The sequence below is a fragment of the Cynocephalus volans genome, chromosome 9, assembly GCF_027409185.1.
Source record: "Cynocephalus volans isolate mCynVol1 chromosome 9, mCynVol1.pri, whole genome shotgun sequence".
Lineage (NCBI taxonomy): Eukaryota > Metazoa > Chordata > Mammalia > Dermoptera > Cynocephalidae > Cynocephalus > Cynocephalus volans.
Genome location: NC_084468.1, coordinates 3776805 through 3795561, shown reverse-complemented (window position 1 = coordinate 3795561; position 18757 = coordinate 3776805). Strand labels below are relative to the sequence as shown.

Here is an 18757-nt window from a genome sequence, read left to right as displayed (position 1 = left end):
GATGACTCAGTAGGGACGTAAAGTTCCTGCCTTCATGGTGGTGGTTAGTGGGAGTGGGGTACAGACAGGCTTCACATACACAGTCAGCAGGTGTGTATGTCACATGGTGGGGAGTGCAGGGGGAGATGAGGCCAAGCAGGGGAAGAAGCTGGGGTGCTGCTGGGGTGGCCAGGAATGGCCTCACCAGGAAGATGGCAAGTTGGTGGGGAACACAGGTGGGGGACATAAAATGAGGTTGGAGTGGGGCTGGGCTGCCCAGATGCCCCCTGGACTTGGGGACTGAGGGCAAGTCTGTGCTGAGCTGCCTGGTGTCCCTGGCTGCGAGATCCACAGGACCAGGGGTGTTAAGGTGAACTCCAGTCGGTCACACCTTGGTCAAGAGCAGCTCCTTTTCCAGGTGCTAGGACAGAGAGAAATGGCTCCTTAAAGGAAAAGAAGTCTTAGGTCGCCTCCTTAGTATCATTCCCAGGACCTACACAGTGTCAAGTGTATACCGGTGTTTTGTGCCTACCTCAGGCCTCCAAGCCAGGGTGGGGGAGTTGAAGCTGCTCAGCAGTGGGGACCAGATACGTGGCTTTCTCAGCAGTGGGGACCAGATACGTCCCTCTGGGCCGGCTGTTGTGGGCGTGGCCTCGCTTCCTCTGTGTGGGCTGGGATGTGGGCGTGGCCTCTCTCCCTCTGGGTGTGCTGGGCCGTGGGCGTGGCCTCCCTGTGGACGTCCTGGGCTGTGGGTGTGGCCTCTCAGTGGGCTGAGCCGTGGGCGTGGCCTCTCCCTCAGTGGGCTGAGCCGTGGGCGTGGCCTCCCTGTGGATGTGCTGGCTGTGGGCGTGGCCTCTCCCTCAGTGGGCTGGGCTGTGGGTGTGGCCTCTCTCCCTCTGGGTGGGCTGGGATGTGGGCGTGGCCTCCCTGTGGACGTGCTGGGCTGTGGGTGTGGCCTCTCAGTGGGCTGGGCCGTGGGCGTGGCCTCCTGTGGATGTGCTGGGCTGTGGGTGTGGCCTCCCTCTGGGTGGGCTGGGCTGTGGGCGTGGCCTCTCTCCCTCTGGGTGTGCTGGGCCGTGGGCGTGGCCTCCCTGTGGACGTGCTGGGCTGTGGGTGTGGCCTCTCCCTCTGGGTGGGCTGGGTTGTGGGCGTGGCTTCCCTGTGGGTGTGCTGGCTGTGGGCGTGGCCTCCCTCGATGGGCTGGGCTGTCAATGTGGCCTCTCTGCCTCTGTGTGGGCTGGGCTGTCTTTCCTGCCACACAGCTTCTCTACCCAGCTGCTCTTGGTTGTCTGAAGACTTTTGTCCACATGGTTAAAAGCATGGGTATGACTAGGTCACAGATTTTCATGTGCCAGAAGGCAGATTGGTGATTTGAGAAATGAAAAAGCGTTTGTTTTTCTTTATGGAGAATGTCAGGAACGTACAAAAGTGGAGGGAAGAGCGTGAAGAACCCCCATATGCTCATCGGCCGGCTGCAACGATGACTCCTTCCTCTCACCATCCCCTCCCCCTCAACATTAGACCCCACTGTTATTTTGAAACAAATCTCAGATATATCATTTCATTTGTAAATAGAAAATACAATTTTTGAGATTATTTTTATATTTTCTGGTGGCCTCACCTTTTTCTTTTAAAGATGAGAATAATATTGCAAAAAGAAAAAAAAAAAAGATTAAAGGAAGGGAAGCTCACTGACATCTCTTTGCCTATTTTTTCATTATGTATTTGTGCTTTGCTTTATTCTCTGGGGATTTGTGATTGCTTGTACATTCATACATTATGGTAAATCTAAACATTTTTTAAATCTTAGGTTTGAAAAATATTGGTAAACTAGCAGATGCACTGCAGAGGTTCTGCAGATATGTATGCAGACCATAGGTGGTTATACACTTACAAAATTGGGCTCTAAATTTGGGTATGATGTTGATGATCGAAGCAATGGAAGTAACATTGTTGACTTCAAAATTTTGTGTCCCTGGGTGGGAAAGTGAAGTAATTTCCTCGGGTAAGAAGTTCACACGGTAATTGAATACACCCTCTGCATCAGCTGCGACCCTAAGGCAGAGCTGGCTAGTGTGAAGTGCCCCTTGGAGAATGGGTAGAAAGCTCTAGTTCTTATTTGGGGGTCCCCAGCAACCTGCCTCAGGTTGTTCTGTGGAGTCATCTGACCTGGGGAATCCCTACCGGGGCCACTGAGTCAGTGAGGGCCTGCTGATGAGAGTTCTGCGTTCCATCTGTGTTGTCTTTTTCTCATTACCCTGGCCCTTCAGTCTTGGTGCTGGGATAGCCTTGCTCGTTGTAGTGTGAAGTGTGAGCATAGGAGCCAACTGCATTTCCATTATAGGAGCATGGCCAGAAATGAGAGTGGTTTTGATGACAGGTGGGTGGTGTTGGCATATTTCCCGGTAAATGATTTCCCCTCAGCCCCAGTCTAGTGATTTCCATGAATGGTTGCAGTCTGGAAATTCAAAGGCCAAGCATAGAATACAACTTCTTTTCTTTCTCTAAAAAGCCTCATTTAATTATAAGAAAAAACATCTGTTTATAATAACAGCATTGTGATGATCACAAAATATCTTTTTGTTTGTGAAACTATAAATGAAATAGGAATATTGCAATTTGCTATGTTCAAAATGCCAGTTAAAACTTCTCATAAAACAGGTTGGGTTTTGTTGTCTAGTGTGCTGTCGGCCAGATAACTATAAATGTGGTTATGATACTACTAAGTGTAAATTGTTTTAATTAATACAGCCATTTAAAGAGACAAATGGGCAAATTTAAATCTAGAATGAATGGAATAAATAGTACCAAAGGTTGGTTTTTCCTGCTTTTAAATTATGCACATACCAGTTGAACAATATTATTTTCTCTGTTTTAACATCTACGTAAATAAAAGCACGTGTGCTTATTGAAGAACCAGGAACATTGTAGAATTTCAGCTCTATTTTTGTATAAGTCATGTGTGCAAAAGCTTCTCTAGTATTGTAGTTTTGTTGTTATAAGGAGTGGCTTTGAAAAATGAGTGTGGTCATAATGTTCTCCTCTGTTCTGACCAGGGAATATCACTTCTACTGCTTTCCTTAGTGTGTTAGTCTGTTTCTATTGCTTATAACAAAATACACGGAACTGGGTGATTTATAAAGAAAACAAAATTTATTGCTTACAGTTTCTGAGGCTGAGAAGTCCAAAGTCCAGGGAACGTATTTGGTGAAGGACTTGGTGGTGGCAACAGTGACAGCAGGGTATCACATTGCGAAATGTGGCAGAACAGAGAGAGCAAAAAGAGAAAGACTCTCCTCTTCTTTCAAAGCCCTCAGAACCATGCCCCTGACCACCATTATTAATCCATTCACTATGGCGCAGTCCTGCAATCACCTCTTCAAGGCACCACCTTTCAATTACTGTAATAGGATTTCCCAACCTCTCAACAGTCACAGTGGGGGCCAAGTTTCCTTTTTTTTTTTTTTTTTTAAGATGACCAGCAAGGAGCTCTTAACCCTTGACTTGGTGTTGTCAGCACCACGCTCTCCCAAGTGAGCCACGGGCCGGCCCTGTCAAGTTTCTAATACATAAAACATGGGGCATTCAGTTCAAGCTTCAGTGAGTTTTGGGGGGAAATAATTCAATCCACTGCACTTAGAGATCATTCTACAGCTTTGAAATTAAGAAGATTTTGAATGGTTGTATAGTCTCTTTTTGTCTTTCCAGTTTTCACTGGGAGATTTGCTATTGAGAATGTTGATTTCTATAATGGATGATGGCCTGCTAATTATTAGAAAGGGTAAGGTGTTCATTTAAAGTTCTTAAATCATACAAGCAAGCTGTTCTTGCTTAACTATAGAAATTGTCAGAATAGCTAACATGTCCATTCAGTGGTTTTTACTCACTGAGAGTTTACAGATGATAATAGCGTAATAGCAAAGGATTATGCATGCTTACACACGTCATTTCTTCCTGTATTTATCTTTTCATAGATAGGCTTCATTACATAGATTGGAAATACCTCCGAGCTTATATCAGTGCATTATATTGTGCAGTTAAATTAGCCTCAGACCTAGCTGCTTCCCACTACCCACTCTAAGGCCATTTTTCCCTCCATGTTCTGCCAAAGGTGAAACAGTTCCTTTGGCACCTCTTCCCATTTCTCCTATAGTTCCTTTTTATGTTTGTGTAAAAATCATGTTTTTAATTATCAAAGAGAGAGTAGCATTCAAGAGGGCTGTTAATTTCTCCAGTGCTGACCCTAAGAGCTGTCAATGTTTTGTGTCCTCTTGGGCAGACACAGGGCAGGTACATTCACTCCTTCACCCCTGGTGACTCGGCAGGCCCAGAGGGGTCTAGGTACAGTCACGCAGCAGGTGATCTCTGGCTCTCAGTGTGTGGCTCCAGAGCCTTTGCTCCCCGCTGTGACTTGCTGCCTCACTGGCTCTGCACTGATTTACTAAACATTTTGTCTTGTTTTTGTGTTCTCCTAGGAAGGTGCAATCACACCGAACAATGAGACACTTTTCCCTGATGTTGACTGGTTAATTGGTAACCATTCTGATGAACTCACACCGTGGATACCTGTCATTGCTGCCAGGTGAGTAAGTAGAGAAGTTGGCACGGTGAATGGCTGGGAATGTTTTGTCATCTAAACCGTGCTGCCCGAAACAGTAGTACTAGCCACGTGTGGCTATTGAGCATTTGAAATGGGGCTAGTTCAGATTGTTGAAATGATAGTATATTGAATATATTGAGTTAAATTTAAGATAAATTCCACGTGTTTTGTTTTACTATTTAAAATATGGCTACTGGAAAATATAAAATTACTTATGTGGTTCACATTGCCTGAGGGCACTTCAAATAGTTTGTGGAAAATAGGATTAAGAGATAATACAGATCTTTCTGTGAACTTTCTGAAGTACCCTCATATTTCTGGTGGCCAGCGCTCATCGAAATTGTGGTTACTTCTGCAGTATTTATATCCTGTGTGAAAAGGTGTGCCCTTTTTTGGAAGTTTTTTTTTTCTGATAACAGAAGTGTTTATCTTCAAAGGAAAAATCTGTCAGTAGACCCTTTGCAGTTATAGTCATCTGTCAGAGTGGGAGCTCTGTGCATGTGCAGAGAAGGCATGTGCTCTTTATCAGCAGGAGGTCCGTCCCAAAGCAAGTCATGTTGTTGTTCCTTGAGATTTCATTGCCAGGTCTCCTTCGACCAGGATTCTTTTCAACTATTTTAGCTCTCAAGGAACAACATACTCAAAGATCAAGGCTTAATCTTTGTGGTACCTACCTCTGAAATCTTTTATGTATAGCCGAAATCTCAAAGTACTTTGCAAAGTTTTATATTATCGTTGGCAAGAGTAGCAGTGATGGAAAATCATTTTTTATGAAGGTAGTTGGATCCATGTTCTCTTGAAAAGTATGCTATGCTGTGTTGTTTCTAGAAGTTAAGTGGGGAGACTAATTTATTTTTACATAGAAACAGTATTAGCCAGGAACAAGTCCTCTGTGTTTAGTCCTGATAACACTGTCGCCACATGGCTTTACGCTGAGTTTTCCTTAATGGATCTACTCAAAGTTTTGCGTGTGGTTGATTATTTTTGAAGGTCTTCCTACAGTTGCCGCTTCTTTATCCTTCCTTGCTGCTTCTTTGACTTCATTGGAAAATACCACCGGAGGCAGAGTAAGAAGACTCAGTACCGAGAATACCTTGACTTCATTACAGAAGTAGGATCTACCTGTGGATTCCGTGTAGAAGAAGACTGCCTCAGAATTCCTTCCACCAAAAGAGTACGTCTTGGTCACCACTGCTGTCCTTGGGGATGTTAGCATTTAGATGGACAGCTTAAAGCCATGTCACAGAATCATGAACCTCTCCGTGGTGTAGCAGGTGCTTGTGCTGATTTCAGCATCTCAGCTGATTTCATCTGAACTGATGAGGGTCAGAGGGCTTTTTCTGTCCATATGGTCCCTCCTTTGAAGCCCTCCACAGCTTTCTTTTCCTCTCCAGAAACTGAGGCCCAGAGTAGGCCTCAGCCTTGCCTAAAGCTGAACTCTCTTCATGAAGTTCTGATTCCTTGGATTCCCAAATAATTGGCTGGAATTGGAATATGTTTCAGAAGTTTGAAATGATTTCAAATTTTCTCATAAAAAGCCTTGTTAATTCACATTTACCTGAAATGTCACTTATCGGAACCAACATTGGCCCCTGTACTGTCTGTGAGACAGTGTGGGTGTGTCTCACCCATCAGGTAGGCAGTGCAGACTTGGACTGTCCTGCTCGCTGCTCTGAGGGCTTGACCCTTGGAAAGTGTCACGGGGAGTATTTACAGCAGTTAATATTCATCTCTGGTGACTTTTCTTTCACAAGACTCTGTGGCTGTCAGACCATGTGCTTTTGAAGGCTAAACTCGCCATATCCAGACCACGAAGCTCGATTACTTGCCTGGTGAGCAGGATCTGGACAGGGTGGAGCGTGGCTCGGCCACTTTCTAGCAGCACCTGCTTGGACACATTGTGGAACCCTCGACACCCGTGTCCTCATGTATGAGATGGGTGGAGGCTCCCTTGGGCCATGCTGAGGACTAGAGGGGGTGGTGCCTTCTGGCCTGGCCGTGTGGGTGCAGCAGAAGCACTCACCGGCTGGCGGTGACTGGGCCGTGATCTGAGGAGTGGCATTAGCCAGCGGCACACACCTTGTCACTGTTGATGCTGTCCTGCTCAAAGTCACTTCAGCAATTTCTTCAGAGCTGTTTTATATCATTCTCTTAAGTGTCCTCTGTGTTGGCAAGTCTTGGTCTTCTGAGGTCAGAATTGATCTTTGGAAACTGCTAAAGTTTGGGTCATCTGGCTAGGTCAAGGGTCCCACAGTTTTGATTTTTACATTTGCTGTTCCATTACTAGTTGCTGGAGACCATGGACTATCTCTTAATCTCTCTTAGGCTCAGTTTTCTTATACCTGGATGGTTGGGCATCAAATGTAAGAGTGGATGTGAGTGGTTTTGTAACTTTTAAAGCAGTCCACACATGGCAGATGTCTAGTGGGGACTAAGCATGTGACAGGCACTGCTCTGTTCCTGACACAGGGGCTGAGCTCCCTTAGAGCAGGTGGCAGAGCTGGGACAACGTGGTGTGGCTCCTGTGTAACTAGATGGATTTCTTCATCGCCTGCAACCCGGCTCTGTAGTTAGTCCAGAAACGAGGCACTCCATGACAGCGTCGTGGGAACAGGCCTCACTGTGCCGTGGGGACTGTTCAGAAGGCAAGCTTCATTTGCATGTAGCACTGAGAAGGAAGAACATAAGCACAGATGGAACATCTACACTGCACCAGGCGCTCTGTTGAGTGCTTGTGTATACGCACTCTTGAGATTTTGTATTAACCTGGCCAGAGTTCGTAGTCCCTCTTTGAGAATCTTGAGCGTGAATATACTGTGTGCCCACGGGTGGATGTGGGGCGGAACGAGGGTTGATGTGAGTGAAGTGTTTAGAGTAGGGTACGGCTGCTAAGCTTGTAGGTGTGAGCTCTCAGCGTGTACATGTTTGTTAGATCCTGGGAAGGTCTGTGTGATGAGGTTTTTTGTGCGCTTTTATTGTTAGTTTTTTATTTTTAAGTCATTTATATTGGTGTTGGTTTTTAAAATAAGGATTTTTTTCATCATAAGCATTTGAAACCTTTATGTAATTTTTACTCCAGAACGAGATAATTACATGGAAAATGCTGAAGTATTACATGAGCCTGCTAAAATACTTACTTTGTTCTTTTCAAATGTAGGTCTGTCTCATTGGAAAATCCAGAACATACCCACCCACTGGAGAAGTTTTTATTGATGAGCAGAGGACTCAGTACATTAATAGCAGGCAGGGCCACCCTGTGAGCCGTCCAGGCAGGGAGCCTGCCCCTGCTGCAGCCCGGCTTGCTGCCAGCGGTGCTGGTCATCGTGATGGTCATGGGGCTGTGGACGCTGGGGTCGAGCGTGTATCTGAGGCCCAGGCTGCAGAGCGCAAAGCCGGGCCCCAGGTCGAAGGACTCTGGCTGCCTGGATTTCACCCTAGAGAAAAAGCCGAGTGCACCAGGAATTGTGCCTCCCTCTCTCGAGACTTCATTGACCAAGTGGTTTTGCAAGTGGCAAATTTGTTGTTAGGTGGAAAGCAACTGGACCCAAGAAGTTCTCAAAATGGGAGTTTGGAGAGCTGGAACGGGGGAGGTAAGCCATCCACCCCTCAAGGGGCTAGCACACGTGCCGGATTTCAGGGAGTAATTTGCTTTTCTATAACCCATTAAATATACTTTTAAAAGAAACATTGCTAACAGATAGGCTATTTATAAGCTTATTCTTGAAAATTTTCCTTATAGTTCTTATTAACGTAAGGGACTTGAGTACCTCAAGGGAGAAGGGCTCAGGCCAAGGAGTGGAACATTTGGACCCTTAATTGACCTTTACAAGAACAGACAGGCTCAAAAGCCTAAGTTATTCATTTTCAACCTGGAAATTATCCAAGCAGAAACAGTTTTCCAAATGCCAGAAAAATGCAGTGTCCCTTTGAATATGTGGTAAGATTTGGAGATGTTATGATTTTATCATTTAATTCTCTTTGAAATGCAAAATACAAGAATCGGTTGTGATGAAAGGGAGAAAACTGCATCTGATGTTCTCATGGGATGAGTAACATGCTGAAGCTAGTGGCATTCAGGAGAGACGGGTCACAGTGCAAGTGCTGCTGTTTCTGTGAAGTCGGCGCAAGTGTTCACCTTCCCAGCGAGGCCAACGTTGGCCACCAAGGGGCAGTGTGGGCCCATCTGGGTTGGGGCTAGAGCCATGGCTGGCTTCTCTCGGAAGGAATGTTCCCCTTTTTCTGCACAGCTCTCCGTGCCCAGTCTTCCTAGGCTGTGAATGTTGTGATAAAATCATGCTGAGATTTCCTCCTTCATCATTTGACATGTTGCTCATCTCTGCTGATGTGATGTGGCAGGACATTGAGCATGTCCCCCCACCAGAAATAATCCAAACCTGATAGCGTCTAGTCAGAAGATCTTCTCCAGAGACCCAGTGGCAGCTGTGGGGCCAGACTGACTCTGGTTCAGGGGGCTGGTAGGTCAGTGTAACAGCAGACCAGCCCCTGGGTGCCACGGCATCTTTGGGGTTGGCCCCACCGACGAGGTGCTCCCTCTGTGGCAGGGCCAGGGCACAGAGGAAGGTAGGCTGAAGATGGCAGAGCACGGTGCCATGGCAGGTGGCCGGGACAGGGAACCCCAGGGGCATTAGGGTGTGTCTAAAAGTTCCTGAGTACAGTGAACAGTGATGATTCCTGGGTGCAATTAGACCTTTAGATCCCCAGGAAATGATATGAGCACAGGAGATGCTCGTGTGTACCTGGGACGGAGAGAATCTCAGGCAGCAAAGGTGCCCTAGAGACGGCACAGAGATGGCTCTGAGATGAGGGCCTCAGTCCTGCCCACCCACTGGAGACACCAGGAACCAGGGTATGTCCCCTGCAGATTGGTGTTCGTAAGTCTGGGCTTATTGGAGGCTCTCCACCTGTCCCTAGGTGTGAGAAGCTGCTCTGTAGGGATGGCGGTGTCCCTTGGCCTGTCAGCCCAGGCTGCCTGCCCACAGGGGTCTTCAGATGCTTTGGTCATTGGAATTAGTTTCCTCACCACCCCCACCCAGCCTGCTCTTGGCACAGGACTTCTGCATTTCCAAGCCCTAACGGTCATATGTGTGGGTTCGTCCCCAGGACCTAACTGCTCTCAGCTTGGGTGTCTGCTTCTCTGTGACATCACTGAGAGAGACAGGAAGAAAGGCTTCAAGTCGCCTCTTCCTCTGGGTGACAACTCGCACTCGTCAAAGGATGAGTCACCAAGAGGCAGGACGTGGCCACTGCTTAGAGGCACCCAAGGTTGGGGGTGCATGAGACGCAGCCTCGTGGAGCTGCAGGCAGGCTGGAGCAGGAGTAGACAGGGACCACTGGCTGCAATAGTCTTTAAACTTTCCTTTTAACATCCCAACTCCTTTCGGAATGGATTCGATGCAGCCGAGAGGTGGACCTGGAAGGTTGGCTGGGCCTTGACAGACAGGGTGACAGCAGCAACCGCAGGGCTGCAGCCTGTGTGGGACCTCTGGGCCGGGCAGCATGGCAGCTCTGCTCTGTGTCTTTGACTATCCTGCGGCCAGGTTGAGGGCAAGTGAGGTGGAGCACAGTGCTTGTCAGGCGGGTCTTGTGGCAGGTTCACATGGGAACCAGTTTCACCTCACCTTGAACTTGATGTTTTGGTAGTAAACTGACTTCTCTTTTGCCAGGTTTTCTGGTGAAAGCATTTTGAAATGCATGCAGGCTCTACAAGTAAAAATCCTAAGTGGAAAAGACCATCGCTGTGACGTCTGTGATGTTTTTTATCACAAACTCCTAACCTGCTGGCTCGCCGCTGACGGGCCTGTCTAGAGCCAGTGACCCAGGGGTCTGGGTGGCTGGATTGGGTGGAATAGCTGCTGGATGGCTTGGGCTTCCAGGGCTTCCAGTTTTGCCCTCCCTTCCTTAGTCTGGGATACCTTGGCTCCAAACAGCCATCCCTATTATGGGTCACCAGGGAGGAGGGACCTGGGTGACCACCCCAGACCTGGCAGTGTCACTTACTGCTCGGATGCTGTGCAGGGCAGTGGCATTGTGTGGTTGTACATGCCCATCAGCTGTGCCTGCCAGGCTCGGGTGGGTCTGCCACTGCCCTCATGGTTCCAGTTGTTCTGAGGTGCATGTGAATTCAATCAGATTAAGTCAGTATGGCCACTCCTGCTGAAGTATATAAGGGATTTGAATTTGTAAAACTGGAATTGACTTCCAGACCCAATAGTTTCTGCCCGTTTAACAGGCTGGTAATGTTTTGTTGTTGTTGTTTGGGGGAAAACCCTGTTTTTCAACAGAGAGCCTTTCCCTGGCAGAGGTAGCCAGGGAGCTGGACAAGGAGACGCTGCAGAGGTTGAAGCGAGAGTGTGGTGGCCTGCAGACGCTGCTCAGGAACAGTCACCAGGTGTTCGAAGGTACGGGACCGCAGCGATGCGGGTGCAGGGATTCTTGGTCACTCGCTTCCTGCTCCCTCGCTTTTCAGTTAAGTAAACATTTCATTTTACAGTAGTTTACACTTACAGAAGAGTTTGAAAGATGGTGCCGAGAGTTCCCCCGGGTCCCGCCCAGATCCGCTGTCATTAGCATCTGACCTCGGGTGGGAGGGACACTGGTCACCTCGTTCCTCGTGACTCTCTCCAGCCTTTTGTCCACCTTGGGGTGCCCTGGCCGGTCTCACCCCTGTCTGGGATGTGCTCACTGACATTTCCATCTCGCTCACTCTTCACTTAGGACAGATGGCAGGTCGGCAGGCCGCCGTTGGGCCCCTCATGTCACCCGAGCACTTTCCTGGAGTGGGGGTTCTGAATTAGTTTTGCTTTCTGTCTCTGGCCGTCCGTAAACTAGAAGCAACTGGAGCTGCAGAGCCAGGCGGGGGCAGTTAAAGGAGAGAGCCCTGCCCTGCCATCCGAGGCCTGACTCCTGCCCAGTGCCCTCAGCCTGTGTGCTTGGGCAGGGACTTCCTGGGAGAAACCGCTCTTTGGGGTGAGGGGCTCAGCTCCCTTCCTGCGCTGATGCCCCGTGACTCAGGACCACCAGGAGGGGAGAGTTAGGGGCCCAATCGCATGCTACTTCACTCCCTTGGTCCCTCTCCTGCTGGAGTTTACGGTCTAGCCGGAGAGAGGGAAATGTAACAGGTGTTTACCTACTTCCTGAGGTTTAAAAAGTTCCCATTATCAGCTGGCCGGTTGGCTCAGTTGGTTAGAACAGTGTAGTAACACCAAGGTCAAGGGTTCAAATCCCTGTACCCTTTGCAGCTGGCTGCAAATAAGAAAAAAAATTCTGTTAAAGTGTCCAAGAGTTCCCAAAAGGGGCAAGAACAGGACGGGTGTCTCCTGTGTGCTGCCACCAGGATGTGCATAATTTGCCTGCTGGCTTCATGAAGGTTTCTTCCTTTTTCTTCATGGGAGTATCTTAAAGCAGACCCCAGCTAGCGTGCCGTTTCACCACAGGCGCTTCCGTGTGCATCTGTGCAGATAGTGGCTCCATCGCGCTTCACCTCTGTGCTGTATGCATGTGTTCCTGTGAGTCTTGCTGTGCAGGGAGGCCTGGCCTGCTCCCGAGGGGGCTCAGGAAGCCTTTGCTTAGGAAATGATACTTGAGCTGGACTGGAGGGAAGATGGGGATCAGTCAGGTGATGAGGACGGGAAGAGCATTTTAGATAGAGGGAACAATGTGTGCAGAGGGCCTGGGTTAGGGAGGAGCAGAGGGGGCTGGGGATGCTGCAGCCCCATGGCTGGGAGAAGGACTGGGGCCTCTGTGACTGTTGGGGAGGGATGATACCAAAGTCACAGTGGGAAGGAGCCCCTGGCTCCCTGCTGGACATGGCCCCAACTCCTCTTCAGTCACCCCGGCTGCCAGCAGGTCGAGTGCAGTACTGCACCCAGTCCCTGCACAGCATCTGGCTCCGCAGTTGGTCCTTAGCAAGCAGAAGCTACTTAGTGAGTTGATGCCCGTTTCTGCCACAATGTCTCACAGGGCTGGGCGTGGGCGTGTGCTGTGGACTTTGCTCCCCGGTTCTTCCTGGGGGCAGGTGGAGCCCAGGAGCACCCCCCGGATGCAGGGTGATGGTGTGTGAAGTCAGGTGAGGGCATGGCTCTGGGGAAGGCTGAGCAGGGCACCCTTGGCCTGCTGAAACTACGGGCTCCTGCTGGGGTGAGACGTGCTGTGGTTCACACAGCTGATCAGTCTGGCTCAGAAGCCCATGCACCTAGTCTGCCTGCCTTCTGTCCTGGCCTCACCTGCCCCACACCCTACATTGCTCCATGCGTGCCTGTGTGCATGGGTGTGCACACACTGACTTGTGTGTGTGTGGGAGCACAGGTGTGGACAGGTTCCTGTGTGTATGAGCACTGGTGTGCACATAGTGCCCCAAGTGTGCACATGAGCATGGTGTGCAGGTTTGCACAGACACACGCAGCCTTTGCTGGCCCGGTCCCCCTGGTAGCTAACCTTGGCTTTCATGTGAACTGGGTCTCACTTGGGTCAGGGCTGCTGTTAGGGTGGTGGCCCTGGTCACTGGGGCTGGGGTCTGCATTGCTGGGGGTGGGCACAGAAGCTGGCCCAGAGGCGAGCCCCACAGTGAGGAGCAGCCAGCCTGTTCCTGCTGACTGAACGTTCCCGCTGGGCACAGTCATGCCTGGAATCTGCGCTTCCTCTCACAGAGCTTTAGTCAGTTAAAATACTTACTGCACCCCACAGGGACCTCTCTTCTTTCTGTTTCCCAACACATTTTTTGTTTGATTTCTTGAAATAGTATCTCTTTTTCCGTTGTAAATATGCATGCATGTCATTTCTTTCTGTGCCGTTCACCTCAGGGGGCACAGTTATTTTTGGAAACACTTCTGAGTAGGAGGCTTGGGGGTTGAGCACTGGATAACACTCTCCTTCCAGTCATGCAGGAAATATGTACTGAAGCTGGGTCTTAGCTGTGTGAGGTTTGGTTGTTTTTCAAACTAACATGGCCAGTCTTAAGAAACAGTTATGACAGTGGGGAAGTAGAAACAGTTTTCAGATGACTTCGGATAAGAACTCCTTGAGTGCCAGGCACCGTGCTGGGGCCACACCAGGGCCAGCAGGAAGGAAGCGCCAGATGTAAGACTGGGAGGGCAGGGGCCCAGGCTCATGCTTGCCCCCTCCCAGTGCTGCCTTGGCATGCGAGGAGCTCATGTGCATTCAGTCCTGGCTGGTGGACTGCGTGGTGTGCACACGTGATCACGTCGCACCCTGCACTTGGTGTGGAGCAGGGCTTCCCACCTTGAACCTGTGGTCAGGTAACTTGCCCAAGGTCTCACAGCAAGTGGAGAGCCTGGGCCACTAACCCAGGCCACGTCTCATGCCAGTGCGGGTGCTCCTGCGTGTGCGGCCCAGTCCGAGGACTTTTCTTTGGTCTTCACCCAGCTCCTCAGGACAGTTTGGTTAGAGATGTCTGTTGTCAGAAACAGTGAGCAGATGGATGGGTAAACTTGTGTGCTGAATTAAAGTTTGAGGAGAGCACACAGTAGGGAGGAAATGAGGTTGGAAACGTGGGAAATGTCAGCTTGGATCCTGTTTTGTTCTGTGATTCCATTTTAAAATTAAGAACACGTTTCCACAGGAGGAGAGTGTGTTGGTGGCCCTACTTTTGAGCTGGAGCGTGTACTCCTGGAGGGCCACCCCATCTTGCACCTGGCACTGGTCCACCCAAGATGGGGGCTCTGGTGTTGGAAAGGGGCGGCAGGGAGGTGCCCTGTGTCCCGGGGGTGCAGACCTGGGGAGCATGTTGGCAGTACTGGGCTGGCCTCGGTGCCTAGGCTCTCTGTCATTAATGCCCACTCCCCAGGCTTTAGAAACCCTTCTGGGACTGTTTTTCCCTGATCATGCAGGTACTGATCCAAAAGTGCAGTGAGATGTGGTCTGTGTTCCCAGAGCTGCCTGTGGAAGGAGGGCCTGTCCTGTGGGGAGGGGGCTGGGTGGCTTCGAGATGGGCCCCCACGCCCAGCCTTGCCCCCAGCAAGCCACCTCAGATTTCTCTTGCCAGTGTCAGGGCCTCAAGCTGGGCTAGGGGCTCTTTGTTCGTTTGGGTCACATGCCCCACTGGGAGTCTGCTGGAAGCTCTTGCCCCTGAGACATCCCAAACGTGCTTCAGGCGGTTCTGGGCTCCCCGCAGTGGCCGGGCCCCAGGGCTGTGCCAGGAGGTGCTGCTCTGGGAACATCCAGCAGCGCGTCTGGATATTTCCTTGAACCGAGCTTGCAGATTAAGAGAAATAAGCCTGGCACAGCTGCAGGTCAGCCTGGAGAGTGGCTGGGAGTCTGAGCAGTACCACGCTGGCCCTGGTAGGTGTCTTGAGCTGTCCCTGGAGATGAATCCCTCCTTGTGCCCCTGGGGCAATGAGGCGCCCTCTCTGGGCTCACTTCTCTGGTTTGAGGGGAAAATAATAAATATCAGTCCACTGGAGGCAAACAGGCTCATTATTGCTCTAGTCAAAGTGATTTGAAAGCAGACTTGAAGCTCTAATTCACGTACTTTCATGTTCTCGTTGGAAGTCGGCCAGCCAGACTCCCTCAATAAGGTTCCTTTATTCCTCCCTGAGCCTGTCTCCAGGAGGTTTTATAGCTTCCAGTGAAAATCAGGAAGGATTTGGTTGCTTTGGCTCTGTTTCATGTGGGTTACTTGATGGCTTCTCAGAAGGAAACGGACAGCTCAGCAGGGGCCCCAGGAGGCCTGGCCCGACCCTGTCAGCTGACAGGTGGGCCCTCCTTGGCTGCCCTCTCTGGCTCCCTCCCCACCCCCTCTGGCGTCTTTCCAGCCCCCAGCTTTGAGATCAGTCCATCCTCGTAGGTCCCTCCCACACTGCTCCAGGCCCTGCGCCTCCAGACGACCTGCACATGCGAGGATCCTCCACCCTTCCCCTTGCGTTTCCAGGGGGGTGAGGGGTGGGCGCCAGGGAGCAGAGGGCACCCTGCACCCAGTGGCCCCACCCTTGACCGCCCAGAAAGGACCCTCATCTCCTGCTTCACCCGTTTTCTGTTTGTGATGCTTAACAGTGGTCCTCAAAGTTTAGTGCCACGGCACAAATGTCCTCTCATGTTCTGGCCAAGTCAGGGACCACGTTTATGGTTCTTGCACCTGGGCCCCCCTCCACCACTAAAGTGATCCTTCTAAAATGGTAGCCCTGCAGCGCTACCAGCTTGACCAGAGGGGCTCCGTGGTCCCCGTGATGCTCCCCGAGGCCGACATGACTGATCTTTGTTCTTTGCCCTTCCCTCTGTCCCTCTGCTCTGGCCAGACCTCGAACAGTCCTGATGCGGTCTGTCCCAGGTCGTTGGGCCTGCAGCTTCCTCTGCCTGAAGTGCTCTTCCAGTCTGTGCGCCTCACCTCCTGCAGGTCTCCCCTCTGCAGCAAGGCCTCCCTGGTGCTGGGCCCTGCTGGGTGACTCATCATGCTCCTCCATCCGTCCCACGGGGGCCAGCTCACACCACCTGCAAGGGACTTGCTGTGTCCCTAACTCTAGGTTGGCACCTTCCAGGGAGGGGGTACTTAATGAATCCTGTTGGATTAATGAACTCTCAGTGTAATTTCTTGGCTGTGTCTTTTCTCTTTGCTCCAAACCCCAGTCCAGAATGGGAGAGTTCACATTCGCGACTGGAGAGAAGAGAGGCTGAGGAAGAAAACGCACCCAGAAGCAAAGCGGAGACTGTTCTCTGACGCTTTGAAAACCCGCATCTGCTGGTTTTTCACACATCATCCCGACGGCTGTCCTCTGCCTTCTGACTGCTGCCCATTTGCCCATGGGCCCGGGGAGCTGCGGCCCTCCCAGACCCCCAAGAAGAAGAAGCAGAGTCTGTGAGCTGCTTCCTCCAGCGAGCTGAGGCCAGGGCGAGAGGAGGGTTTTCCCAGCCCTCTGCTGCCGCGGCTTCTGTCCCCTGTGCTCAGCCTCCTCTCCCTTCCACCTTCCTCGGGCAGGTTTCATGGTAATGCAACTGCGTCAAACAACATCAGCAACTGGAGAGGCGAGTGACTCATAACCCCCAGACGAGGTGCTGTTGCAGAGAACAAAATGCACCTAATTCACCCCTAGCCCACTCTAGGTGGCATTTTAAAAAGTCATTAGTGGTATCTGCACAAGGCTTAAAAACTGTGAATACAGGAAGGTGTCAAGCTACGGTGGTGGCTAATGTTGGAATCCTGTCGACATCGCCAACTTTAGATCTCTTAATCCTGTTCATGACACCAATTGTAAAGCTACACAACCACACCAGTTGTTGGGCTCTTTTACCTGCTGGTAATCCTGTTGACTGGGCTGATTGTAAAGCTAGGGCTGGGTCTGGAGCTCACAGACCCCTCAAGCCCATTCACAGACTGGGTCAAACACCCTTCACATGCCAGGTTGGGTCACCAGACCCCTCACACACAGGTCTATGAGCTAGGTAATTGGCAAACAGGTCCTTGGAAGCCATAGGTTGGAAAGCATGGCTGCACAGAACAGAAGCCCAAGGCAGTAGTCAGCCAGCCTGCTTCACAAACTCTGAAGAGCACAAGAATAGCCACAAAACTAAAAAGATACATTGGCGCACATGCACACTAACCACACACACACACACACACACACACACACACACACACACACACACTCACTCACTCACTCACTCACTCACTCACTCACACTCTCTCTCCCTCTCTCTCTCTCTCTCTCTCTCTCTCTCTCTCTCTGGCTTACAAAGGCTGTGCTGAACCACACCCAACCGGACCCAAGGCAAGTGTCCTGACCAAACCATTCTATTTTCCCAACAATCCACCCCTTCAGGTACCTTGAGGTACAGAATCTGAGGTACAGAATCTTCTGCAGTGTTCCCTTAGTGAGGATAAATGACCCTTACATTTACATATTACACATTCCATCCCAGTCCCAAAAGTCTTTAGCTTGTTACAGCACCAACTCGAAGGCCAAAGTCCAGAGTCTCCTCTGAGACCAAAAGCAAACAGAAGTCCTTCCAGCTGTGAACCTGTAAAAATCAAAAACAAATTTATCTACTTCCAAGATACAGTGGGACAGACATTAGGTACACATTCCCATTCCAGAAGGGAGGAATAGAAAGGAAAAACAGTCCCCAAACAAATCCAAAACCCAAACAGGGCAAATGTTAAGCACACTGGGGCACCTGGACCCCTAGAGCATTGGGCAGCCTCACTCCTACAGCTCTGCTAAGTGCAGCTCATTGAGCTGCCCTGGTGCCTGCAGTTTTTCCAGGCCAGCACTGCACGCTGCCAGCAGCCCCGTGGTTCTGGGCTCCTGGTGGCAGTCCCGCCATCCTGGCTCCACTAGACATTTCCTTGGTGGGGGTTCTCTGTGGGGGCTCTGACCCCACTTTTCTGCTCAACATTGCTCTGTAGATGACCTCCGCAGCAGCTCCACCCCTGCAGCAGGTCTCCGCCTGAGTCCCCCGGCTTTTTCATATATCTTCCGAAATCTCGGTAGAGACTGCCACGCCTCCACTGCTCTCACTTACTGCTGGCCTGCAAACTTAACACAACATGAATGCCACCAAGGTTTTTGGCTTTTTTTCTAAGGGGGTGATGAGGCAGGATTGCTCCAGCCAGGGCAGCTGGGATGCAGGGAGCAGTTTGCTGAGGGCAATGACACCTCAGGTCTGCCCTCCAGGACAAACTCAGTTCTCCTAGGATGGGAGGCATGCTCTCCCAAACTTCTCAATGCCCTCAGGGCCTTTTCATTGTCTTAGTTATTAGCATCTAGCTGCCCCACCAGCAAGCTAATGTCTTTAGCAGACAGTTTATCTGCTTCACCCTTGTGTTGTTCTCCCGTTTTTGAATTACCTCAGTCAGCTCGGCTTGCTTGGCTTACACCGACTACTCATTCAGTCTCAGGCAAGTTTGCAGCATTTGCCCACAGTTCAAACAGCTGCATTTTCCCAGTCCATCAAGGAGTGGCTGCCCTGCCCCTGTGCATATCTGCGGCTCTCCTGTAACTGCTGCCACTGAGACAGGTGTGTAGTAACGGAGACTCCCCCTTTCACTAGGTGAAAACATACTTGAAATTCTGCAGGCGCACCCGTCCTTGGGTCATCGGCCCATCTGCATGTGGCACTCTTTTCTTGGGTTTATACAGCACCCAGCTGGCCATCGGTTTTAAGTGGCACCCTCTGAACCTTTTGCCTTCAGACAAATGCAACATGTGT

The 18757-nt window shown here is 50.5% G+C and overlaps 1 protein-coding gene across 1 annotated transcript in view; it reads left to right on the top strand.

Moving 5' to 3' along the window:
* TRMT44 (tRNA methyltransferase 44 homolog) overlaps positions 1-16723 on the top strand; it is a 30409-nt gene extending 13686 nt beyond the window's left edge. Inside the window, exons 7-11 of the mRNA XM_063108265.1 lie at positions 4455-4561; positions 5570-5753; positions 7737-8169; positions 10882-10998; positions 16178-16723. Coding sequence (XP_062964335.1) covers positions 4455-4561; positions 5570-5753; positions 7737-8169; positions 10882-10998; positions 16178-16410 — 1074 coding nt within the window. The 3' untranslated portion in view covers positions 16411-16723. The remainder of the gene's footprint in view (positions 1-4454; positions 4562-5569; positions 5754-7736; positions 8170-10881; positions 10999-16177) is intronic.
* The last annotated feature ends 2034 nt before the right edge of the window (positions 16724-18757 follow it).